This window comes from Equus asinus, chromosome 1 (assembly GCF_041296235.1).
Source record: "Equus asinus isolate D_3611 breed Donkey chromosome 1, EquAss-T2T_v2, whole genome shotgun sequence".
Classification (NCBI taxonomy): Eukaryota; Metazoa; Chordata; class Mammalia; order Perissodactyla; family Equidae; genus Equus; species Equus asinus.
In genome coordinates this window covers 127,207,104-127,219,122 of record NC_091790.1, presented here as the reverse complement: position 1 = coordinate 127,219,122, position 12,019 = coordinate 127,207,104, and the positions used below count along the sequence as shown (strand labels likewise).

At 34.8% G+C, this 12,019-nt stretch overlaps 1 protein-coding gene across 4 annotated transcripts in view; it reads left to right on the top strand.

The window, feature by feature from the left end:
- Window positions 1–12,019, top strand: part of PCLO (piccolo presynaptic cytomatrix protein) — a 377,354-nt gene that overhangs the window by 297,016 nt on the left and 68,319 nt on the right. For 3 of the 4 annotated variants that reach the window (XM_070507399.1, XM_070507394.1, XM_070507398.1), the window contains exons 17-21: window positions 4,117–4,210; window positions 5,419–5,490; window positions 7,588–7,768; window positions 9,378–9,572; window positions 10,868–10,942. In XM_070507399.1, the coding sequence (XP_070363500.1) occupies window positions 4,117–4,210; window positions 5,419–5,490; window positions 7,588–7,768; window positions 9,378–9,572; window positions 10,868–10,942 (617 nt within the window). The remainder of the gene's footprint in view (window positions 1–4,116; window positions 4,211–5,418; window positions 5,491–7,587; window positions 7,769–9,377; window positions 9,573–10,867; window positions 10,943–12,019) is intronic. The other variant, XM_014843189.3, reaches the window with a different exon arrangement.

Below are 12,019 nucleotides of genomic sequence, written 5' to 3'. Positions count from 1 at the left end.
GTGCTCAAGATGGCCAGTATGTGGTAGTTATAAAAGAAGTGTTATTGAAGGAATGACTTTGTGCAGCCATCTCTGCGTGTCAGGAAATTCAAGTGTGAAAAGACTGCAAAGGATTTCATTGGCATTTACATGGGTCAATTAGGGCTGGTGGAGGCAGGCTCAGTAGTGAGGTGTGTTTACCTTCATTAATCCTGAGGACATGGATACCTTGAGTCTGGACAGAATTAGAAAATCAAACTCATTAATAAGATTAAGATACTCTGTTAAAATGAACATCTAAATTTTTCTCAATTAATTTACGTTATTTCTGCGTGTATCTGGGCAAAAATAAATATATGTAATAATGATCCCTAGCTGTTCCACAACACTATCTTGGGATATACCTTTCAGTATTTCCCTAAGCAACTCTAAAACTGGCTTAATATTTTGATGATAGGCATATATATACACACACATAATATATAACTTATATATATTAAACATATATACATTTAAATTGAAGTTCAGAACTTTATAAGATAAAGAAGACAAACTAGATATTTCAGCTAATGAAGCCTGCAATTAAGAAAATTGATGCATTAATCACATTTTATGACGGGCCTAATCAATTCAGTTCACATAGCATATGTTTAAGAGCAAGGAATCAGTGTCTCTGTGTTTGAATCTTGGTCCTATGAGTTAGTAACTATGCATAACTAATATAAGGCCAACATACCTTAATTCTTCTGTGCTTGTTTTTTCCATCCATAAAATAGAATAATAATACCCATCTCGTAGGGTTGCTATGAAAGTTAAATGTGTCAACACATGAAAAGCACTTAGAACTCTGCCTGAGAAAAAGTAAGCCTTTAATAAATGTTAGCTGTTATTATTTTAATGTGCTTACATTATAAAGTGCTTTTCATGCGTAAATCAAATATATAATGGTATGTCAAAACAATTAAATAAGAGTTTTGCAGCTGTACGTTTTGATAAAGCATAGTTCCTGGTACAAAGTTGGTATTCAATAATTTTGCTAGATGTGTTAATTAAAAAAATGACTAAAATATACATGTGAAAAATTATAACAATTATTTGTAATTATAGATTAAGAAAAGATGGTGACTAATAAATCCTTTCAAAGACACTTTAATAGTGCAGACTATTTTAATACATATTGACGTATGTAGAATTTTAGTAAAAGTGCATGAGTTTGCATTTGACACTAATTTCCGTCTTCAATCTTGTTTAGAAAACTTTATGCATTCAATTTTACAGAATTTGAAAAAAATGACAATTTTACTACTGTCCATTATATTATGAATCTTTATCCTTTTCCCATGATCTTACCACCTTGATAACTAGGTCCAAAACAAATAGAAACTTTAAAACTCATACTACAATATGTTTTTCTTCTAAGTATACCTGCCTAGAGTAATAGCCATGAATTCTAAAGTAGCAACCAAAGTTTTCTATTAACTTCAAACTAGTCACATTCATTCTTCCTATGTCATTTAAAAAAGTCAAAAGCATAAAATATAAATGGATATACTTTACCAAAATAATTTTGAATTTTTGTTACAAAATATTTCAAACTTACTGGAAATTATAGAAAATACTCTAACAAATACTTGTGTTCTTGCCATCCAGTTTATCAAATCTTAACATTTTGCTATACTGGCTTCAGACTTTTTTTTTCCCCCGGGGAAGATTATCCCTGAGGTAACATCTGCCAATCATCCTCTTTTTTCTGAGGAAGACTGGCCCTGAGCTAACATCCGTGCCAATCTTCCTCTACTTTATGTGTGGGACGCCTACCACAGCATGGCCTGACAAGCGGTGCCATGTCCGCACCCGGGATCCAAACCAGCGAACCCTAGGCTGCCAAAACGGAACGTGCGTACTTAACCGCTGTGCCACTGGGCCGGCCCCCAGACTTTTTAAAATAATAAACATTTTACAGGTACCACTGAAGCCCTCTGAAACCATTCCCCTGTCCAAATGAGATAACTACTAAACAGAATTTTATCTATAATTTCCAAGCTGTTTTATGATATTAATACATGTTTGTTGTACATATATACATTATGCATAAATAATTTACAGTATTATTTCACATGATTTTAACTTTATATCATAACTTACTATAGTTATCTTTCTACAAATTTTTTGCTCACGATTTCTTTTAAGATTTATCTATCTTGATATATGGAGGTATATTTCATTCATTTTAACTGCTGCTTAAATTTCATTGAATGAACATATCATATGTATTTATTTATTATCTTATTAATATGCTACTAGAAACAAATAAATGAATGTTCTTGAACAAATTTCTTATGTACAGGTGGGAGAATTTCTCTATAGTCGAAGTGGAATTTTTTGGGTGTTTGGGTACATAAACTTGAACTTCAGTATAAATAGACAAATTTATCTAAAACTCTCCATACAAATTTATACTTTCTGTCCACAGTCTATGAGAGTTCCTATTTCTTTAAATGATTGCATATACATTTCCCCAGAATTATTTGCAGTTTATCTTAAATGATGGAATTGAGAAATCTTGCTCTTAATTTTGTACATTCAAATAGGTTGGTTAGAAGGGAGAAGAGTGCAGCTTTATTTCCTAAACTGGATTCAGTTCACAATGGCTGAAATGTGAGGTGTTAGAAGATGTACTCAGTGGTTCTCAATCTTGGCTATGTATTAGATTTACCTGGGAGATTTAAAAAATTCTGATGTCCAAGCCTCACCCCAGACCTATTAAATCAGACTCTCCTTGGAGGTGAAGGGCGAGGATATGTGGGTACCATGCTGGCTGCCCCACCTCTCACCCTTGGAACTCAGATCCAAGGTGATCCTAACATACAGTCAATGTTGGGAGTTACTGCCCTTGCATATGGCTGGTAAGAAAAGGAATACAGCTAGAGAGAGAAGAAAGATACTTGGCTATAGATTCACCTCTAAAAGTGAGGTGAACTGGAGCTGGATTCTCAATATCTTTGTCTAGAATGGATAAGTAAATTAGTGCCAGGGGAACAATAGTAGGCATTCCAGGGTATGGCAATACATGAGACCAGGACTGTAGCAAGAATTAGTTTGCCCATAGTTGGGAATAAAACTACAGATCCAGAGTCAGGATCCAGTCCCTTTAGGGAAAGGCAGCTTGTGAAGTCAAGGCACATGAAAGGACTCCAGACAAGTAGGTTGGTTTTCAGGACTCTGGTCTAGGCAGGAAATTCAGAAAAAGGCAGTGAGGGTTAGAGAAAGGCCTTGTTTGTTTGGGCACCATTGGCTAATATCAGATAGCGTAATTCCAATCCCATCAGCTGGTTGATGCCAGCTATAGATGTCCTGTCAGACTTAATTAGAATAGATTTTGGAAATAAATTGTGTTTAAATATGTAGGAAATAAGCTTCTAAATGTTGCTCAGAGTGAGTGGAAAAGTCAAGGATAAACTCAAATGCCCCAAGTTATAATGAATGAGGAAAAGTTTTGATTTGGTTTATCATTTGTAACATAAGCTATTGACATAAACCAATAATTTATATTTAAGTTAAATTGTTTTATAACTAGATTAAATATTCTACTTTACTAAGAGTGTCAGAATATACTTTAGTATAAAGTAACAAATGTTAATGGAATGTCAGCTATAGCAACAGAAGTTTTTCATCCTTTCCTCAGTCAAAGAATTATTATAGTTTTTTATGGGAAAAAATGAACTGAAAGACCATTTGGCTTTGCTGACATGATTAGTTGCAAAACTATTGGAAAGTTAAATACCAAATTATTATTTATTGGAAAAGAAGATATTGCTGTTACCATATAGTTCATGTAATTATCTCCTGCATTCAGGAGAGAGTAAGATTTCTAAAATTACAGTATAGTTAGAACACCTAAAAGCTTTTCCTTAAAAAACTAACTTCAAGCAAATAAAACTAAAGGCATCCAACGTATTTTTAAATTGTTATTGTGCATTCAACTTAAAATAAGGTTTAAGACATGAGGATGATGAGATGATTACATAGTAATTCAAAACAAAATATCTGTAAAAGTCTGTGTGCCCTTCAGGTTGACTATGAAGTCATCAGTTAAAGTGAATAATCAAGATAACTCTTTCTTTTCTTCCAATTCAGTGCTGAGTCTAAAAGAAGGACTAAATATGTTCAGAAAAGTCTTAATCCTGAGTGGAATCAAACAGTAATTTATAAAAGTATCTCCATGGAACAGGTATGCAACAATTATTCTCTATGTGACTGATTTAGGCTAATATAATGGTGATGACAAAATTATTGAAAGATTGTGATTCATGTCAAAATTTTGCCGTACAAACAAAAAGAATTGAGTAAAATACACATAAGAAATGTAGACAGTGAAAGGAAATGGGTGCAGTTCAAAGATACAGTGAAATGTGTGCATTTTGACAAAACCGCCAAAAAATAAACAAATAAATAAATAAGACTAGTGGCACATTTTCCATTGATCATTTCAAAATTAAATATTTCAATAGACTGGGCCATATTATCATATTTTGAGGGAAAATATTTTCCAACCTGTTATATTTTGCTTTTCATAAAAAACACAAAGGAAAAAAAGATTCAATGCACAGAAATGTGTTACCCTACCAGGCAACATTGTCAGGCATCACCTCTTCTCTGAATTGAGGCCTCCTAAGAATCTGGCATTGTGGGACTAAATTGTACAGAAGAAAGCATAAAGATGACTAGTGTAGAGGACTATCACCACAAATAAATGACTCTAGGCAAAGTTATATCAAAGTGTTTCTGAAAATCTTCATGTCATAACTTTTCACAAATAACAGAAAATAATCTTTTATAAGGCTGAATTCAGAGAGAAAACAATACAAATAGAATAGGAAGAAGACATCCATATGAAATAATTTACAAATGAGTTGTCTTTCAAAATGAGACATAATTTGTCCTCTGGAAGATTTCTAATTTGTCTATGAAATTGAAGCTGTAATCTAGGTTGTTGAATTTAAGTTACATTCACCTGCAGAAATAAGACAATGCTACAATGCTATTTTGCAACTTGCTGAAACAAAAACTATAATCAAAATACTTTATCTAAATAACCTAGACAGTTTTGCAACCTATTAATTCTTTGTACTTAAAGAGTATGTATGTATTCTGCTTTCTGTGTTTAGAAATGGGCAGGGCTAGAATAACAGGTAATAAGTAAAAGTCATCATTTATTTACAAAATAATGAAGTATCATAATCAAACACTGGGTTGAACTGCAAAATGGCATTTTCCATAATATTTATTATAAATCCACATGGTTTCACATAAAATTTAAAGTATTTTTACATAAATGGAAAGAGTTCAAGTAAATGAAAATATGTGAGTCTCTTATATGAATGTAATGAAAATTTTTGATGAAAAATGGGGTTAATGACATTTTTATTTGAACTGTAGCTCAAGAAGAAAACACTGGAGGTGACAGTCTGGGATTATGATAGATTTTCTTCCAATGACTTTCTTGGTGAGGTGAGCCTCTGATTTCCTTTTCTTTATTTACTTTCATTGTAAACCACCAATTAAAGCTTGATGCAAAACATATTTCTTAAGTTTATAAGGTAACCATTCCTGGATAAAATCCTTTGGTGGATATAACTTATTTTCTGATTTACTTTTTGAATAGATGAATAGCAACTCAAGAAATAGTTTTTATTTTACCACTTGATCTACTCTATAATTACTTTGTGAGATGAAATACTAATTGTTTTCACAGAAATTTATATAATTGTGCTGTGAGTCCAAATTTTTTTTTTTTTTTTGAGGAAGACTAGCCCTGAACTAACATCTGCCAGTCCTCCTCTTTTTGCTGAGGAAGACTGGCCCTGAGCTAACATTCTGCCCATCTTCCTCTACTTTATATGTGGGACGCCTACGACAGCATGGTGTGCTAAGCGGTGCCATGTCCGCACCCAGGATTCGAACCGGTGAACCCTGGGTCACCGAAGCGAAACATGCGCACTTAACCACTGCGCCACCGGGCCAGCCCCGAGTCCAAATAATCATGTTAAAGATTTGAGATAAGTTTATTATATTACAAAATGAGCTGGATTTTTTTAAATGCATTTGTAGGTTATTTAATTGCTATTCCTCACTGCATATGACTTGACGTGATATTTGACATTCTTATTTCTTTTAAGTATCCCTTGAAAAATCTCTCAAAATATATTAGGAAGCAAAACTAGAAGTAGGAGAAAACGATTTTACATAAATTCAAAGGAAATCTAACCTAATCATGAAATCTGGTAGAGTGGTCAGATCCTGTGACTTTTTTCATCTATCATATTCCAAAAATATATATATATTTGTTAGCAATCTTTGCTTAGAGCAGAGGGTATGAATTAATGTTATAACATAAGTCATCCTCCCCCAAATCTAACCCCTAGAAAATATGATATCCTTTTAGTAGAGACAGTAGAAAAAGTAGTGTAGTCTAGGTGACATGAGGCCTTGTTTGGTTCTGAGACTCTTTACTTTCCCATTAAAACTAAGCCATTTGACTTTCACCAGCAGGCTCCATCCTGATACAACCACTTGGACGGCTTAGGCAGGACTACTTTAGAATGTAGTGTTATATCTGATTTGATGTCCCATTTCAAAAAACTGACTTATTGAAGTCCTCTTAATTTATTGTCTTCCTATGTTTGCATGAACCTAGAGCATATATCCATTGTGCTTGCTTTTCATATTTTTACATCTCATCAAATCTAAGACTCCAGCAACTGTAAAGTGCACCGTCATTTATGAACTACAAAGAAAGAAAAATCCTGCCAATGAAACCATGACACAGTGCTTTCTTATCATCAACTGTTAGACATATCCCTATTTCAAATGTGAACTAAAGTATATTTTAAAATACAGGAGGTAACTTAGTAATTGCAAATTACCATTTTTTTTGTTTGTCCTTCTTGTAACTAAAATCAAACAATATTCAAAAATGCTAGTCGTTTAGGACTAGAGTATGTCCATTTAACAAAAGAAAGCCTTATTTTATAAAGAGATTGACTTGTAATGCTACCTTTTTATATCATCTCAATATTATTTAATTAATAGTCAAAGATTTTATACAGTTCAATTTAAGCAAACCTTTTTTTTTTTTTTTTTGGCTTTTTGATGAGGAAGATTGACCTGAGCTAAATCTGTTGTCAATCTTGTTCTTTTTTTTTTTCTCCCCAAAGCCCCAGTACATAGTTGTATATCCTAGTTGTAGGTCATTCTAGTTCTTCTATGTGGGATGCCACCACAGCATGGCTTGATGAGCTGTGTGTAGGTCTGTGCCCAGGATCCAAACTGGCAAACCCTGGGCTGCCAAAGCTGAGCACACAAACTTAGCCACTCAGCCACAGGGCCGGCCTGTAACCAAACATTTTTTAAGCATCCAGTTTGCACAAGACATTGTACCCAATATCATGAGTAAAGAAAAATGAGGATGATGGCCTCATCAACCTCAAAGGTTATGCTATATCCTTTGGCATATATTCTTGAATAAATTTCAGATCATAGAAAAAAGAAGTGAATGAATTATAGCTTAATCCACAAATTTCATGGGATTATTGCCCTTTTTTTCAGGTATTGATTGATTTATCGAGCACATCTCACCTTGATAACACTCCTAGGTGGTATCCTCTCAAAGAACAGACTGAAAGTATTGATCATGGCAAGTCCCATTCCAGTCCAAGCAGCCAGCAGTCCCCAAAGCCATCTGTCATCAAAAGCAGAAGCCATGGCATCTTCCCTGACCCATCCAAGGGTAGGAGATGCTTCAAGTAGAAAAAGCTTTTGTCTGTTTGTTCACTTGGTGTTTTCTTGAATATGAATGCCTTTATGTTTAATATATTTTGAAGGGTTACATTCTGGTGGAAAATACTTAATATAGTATCATGCAAAGAATAATGGATATGGAATCAGGAGAAATGGGCTTTAGTGTCAGATCACCCCATAATTAACTTTATGACTTTGTGATCTTCATCTTTCTGACTCTCCATTTTCAACCTGTAAAATGGAGAAGGTTGGACTGTATGAGCTATTGGGTCTTTTCCAGCTCTCAAAATCCATGATGATATGATTTTATAATATGAATTGGGGTATTTCATAAATAACATATAAAAATCCTCACCAGTTCATTGACTAGACATAATCACCTTTACTATTTATGCATATTTCTTCTAAAATACCCTATTTTTCATAGGTATATTCTTACTGATATATATGTAATAATATGTAATATATATGTAATGAACATATATAATTTTGCATCTTTCTTTTTACTTAGCATATCGAAAACATTTTCCCCATGTCATCAAAACAATTGGTATACTGAAATCCTTCCTAAATCTTGGAGTCAAGCCAATTCTATGGATTTTTTTTAAATAGCAGTGTCATACATTGGGTTTGCCAATATGTGCAGCATTCCCATTTGAATGAGCTTTTCCTTTGGCAGGTTCATTACCAATTATCCTACAACACAACATTAGTCTTCATTATAAACTCGGTTACTGCCTGTTAAGAGATAACCACATAGTATCTTACCTAGATATACTGAACTATTTATAATTATTACATACAAATTTTTATATTGAACCTGAATATTGCTTCCTTCTCTCCTCTTCTCAGAAAGTACATCAAATTAAAAAGTGGTTCTTTGCACATTAGAAAGGGAAGCCATCGTAACCACAAGTGTTCTAGGAGGTAGAAAACTGAGGTCATGTCCAGTAGGCCACTGAGTCGATATGATAAACCACTGACTATAATGAGCGCTACAGAGTACTTATGAATGAGTTTTATAGATCATTTATGGGTTCAACTTAGCCAGATCAACTCTGCTCTGATTAACATTCTGGAATATTGTTAGTATAAAGACCTCTCTCTCTGCGACTACTATAGTAAATGTGTGATCTGTATCTACATTCTCTAAAATCGCCTCAGACAGAGATTCTACAATCTCCACTTTTAATATGTCCTAGAGACTCAGACCCTTTCATCCAGGAATTCACTCCATTTTTACTTAAAATCTCTCCTGCAGCAGTGTAAGCCTGCTGTCTCTTACCTGGTCCCTACTGTAATTAGCATAGTTGCTTGGTGAGACTATAAGTTAATATATGCATTTACTTGAGGGTAGTTAGAATGTATTCCTCTTCTCAAACTTATCTCTTCTCAAGATTATCATCCTTTTGCCTTTCCTCCAAAAATTGTTCCCCGAATGTTTAATCACATTACTGTGCAGTGAGCAGTTGCACAAATGAGTCAAAAAAGAAACAGAATTAACATAAATCTTAGGCAGTTTCCAATTATGTGAGACCAAGCTTGATGAGAAGACTGCTGGGGCAACTTTGACTCATGTTTTATCCTTTTGTAACCAGACATGCAGGTTCCCACCATTGAGAAATCCCATAGTAGTCCTGGTAGCTCGAAATCCTCCTCTGAAGGCCATCTCCGCTCTCATGGACCATCTCGCAGTCAAAGCAAAACCAGTGTCACCCAGACCCACCTGGAAGATGCAGGAGCTGCCATAGCCGCTGCTGAAGCCGCCGTGCAACAACTCCGCCTTCAACCAAGTAAAAGACGCAAATAAATTCCTCAGCATGGCAGCTTAATGTTCATCTGTTGCCTTTCTTTCCTGCTGTCCTTCCCTGTTTGCTTTCTGTTTTTGGCATACCCTGCTCACTCTGTCCCTCTGTCTGTGTAAGAACAATCTCAATACATAAACATGCTCTTTCTTATTTAGATTTTTTTTTTTTAAGTTACATAGATTGCAATAAAACTGGCTGTTTCTCCTTTGTCTCCACCATCCATCCAACCTGACTCATAGTATTTGGTAGCTATGTCTGTGATGTTTGCAGGCAAAGCAATGTTGTGTGTCCTTTTTGTATGTGCTTAAATGTCCTTTAGAGTACAGGAATTATAATCACAAGTGGCTGCCAATTTTCCAGGCATTACACCAAAAACACACACACACAAGCACTTAAAGCAGCTTAGCAATGAGAGTCTCACATCTGAAAACACTCAAAAATTTTAGGCAAGAGAGTAATGCGACCAACAGTCAAGTTCCAGAACCTAGGGGGAAAAACTATTTCAAGCCAACGCTTTAAAACACTAATAAATTATGCATGTGGAATGTTCTAGCTTTCCATGTGGGAAACTTTCTAGTCTTTTGAAAAAAATCTGTGAAGAAAATCATGTTTGTTATATTCTCAAAAAGTACATAATATTAATATATATAAGCATGTGCGATGAGGCAATGCAACCTCAGTAAGTCTGGATTACACTCTGTTGGATTACTCTTTGTATATGATAACAGAGAATTTATAGGGTTCTTTTCTAACCATAGGGAATCTTTTGAAAGTCAAGAAGTACAATATCTAGTAGCTGTAAATTAATTAAAACATAATTTACCCATCATAACTGCTGTATTTACATTTAATTTGTAAAAATTTAGTCAAATAATAAAATTATATGAAAGTGCAGAGATTTCACAAATATAGGTGCACTGTTACTTCCAAGAGGCATTAGCCAGACAATGGCGATAGATTAATGTTCTCCTTATCTCCCAAGATCATCGTTTCCAAAGAAACAGCCAGTTTTACCCCCTTTCAGTGCTGTGCATGTGGTGTGATTTTGGCATTCGAAAACACAACTTATTTAAATAGAGCAAAAGAACACTTCTGTTTGCATGCATAACATTTAAGCTGGTTCCATCTGAGGATACACACTCTGGGTTTCCATCTCACCCACACTGCCACAGCAGCACATAAAAGCGGTCAGTCTAATCATGCCAGGAAGCAGCACAGACACAGCATAGCAGGAGTCCTCCCCATTCAAAGAACTCAGTCTGATAATCTGCCTCCACCAGCCACTGGCAACCAAGACCAAAGCCAGCTAGCCCTCAGGAAAGTGATGTCTGATGGACCAGTCAAGCCAGAAGGAGGTGAGCAGAAAGGCACTATTCAAAGCACACAGCAAGAACATCCCCCAAATTTAAAGCCCTCATCTTTTAATTTTTAGAGATTGTCTGATAAAATGTGTTTATCCACTTCTTAATGTGCTTTTGTGGGCATGGCATTTTCAGGACTTCATCATCACCATGTAAGTCCCAAGATCAGTCCCAAAATATATTGACTACAGTGATTTGTATTTTTCTATGGACTGGGCATCTTTTAACTTTTGTTGGGAAATAGATTAACAATATTCATATTGCAGAATGGAATGCATGCTACTAACCTAATCTGTTTAAGCATGACTATAAATCTGTTGCATTGTGATAAAAGTTTGCTCACAATTCGACTTAGCATACCAGTTGGAATGTAGATCAGTTTTTGTTGCATATTATTTCAAGTGTAACTTTTTAAAAATTCAGTGGATTTTGGAAATTTAGAGGAAAGTAAAGGAAAAATTGTTATTGCACTCATTCACCTTTACATGGTGCAAGTTCTCTCTTGATCCTACAAACAGACATTTTCCACCCATGTTTCCGTAGTTGTTAAGTGTATCAGACGTGTTGGGCATGTGAATATCCAAGTGCCTGTGTAATAAATAAAGTATCTTTATTTCATTCATAAACTACTGGGTTCTGAGCCATTGTTATATAATGCAGCTTAAAATGAGTGTGTCAGTTTTTGCTTTCTCATTTGATTCCTTGCAATAGAGTATTTATAGTTACAGCTCCATTGCTAGCGAGAGCTGTAATCATAGAACATTTGGGAGCAGAACAAAATTCCATGTCAGAAACATTATAAGGTAGATGGAAAATTATTACCACATAAAAGCACCAGAGCTTGTCTAAACATATAAATAAATAATGGGGTTGGGCTACTCTAGGCAATGCTTCCACTATTTCTTTCTTCCACATCTGATCTACTTCACAATCTTCTCAGGTTCCTGGATACAGAAAGACAAATCCTATGAGCCCTTGCTCTGGAGGTGCTTCTAAACTTGATTCCATAGCTATGTTCAGAAAGGAAAGCGAATTTATATCTGTCCCTAATTTGACCCCAATATTTGTGGA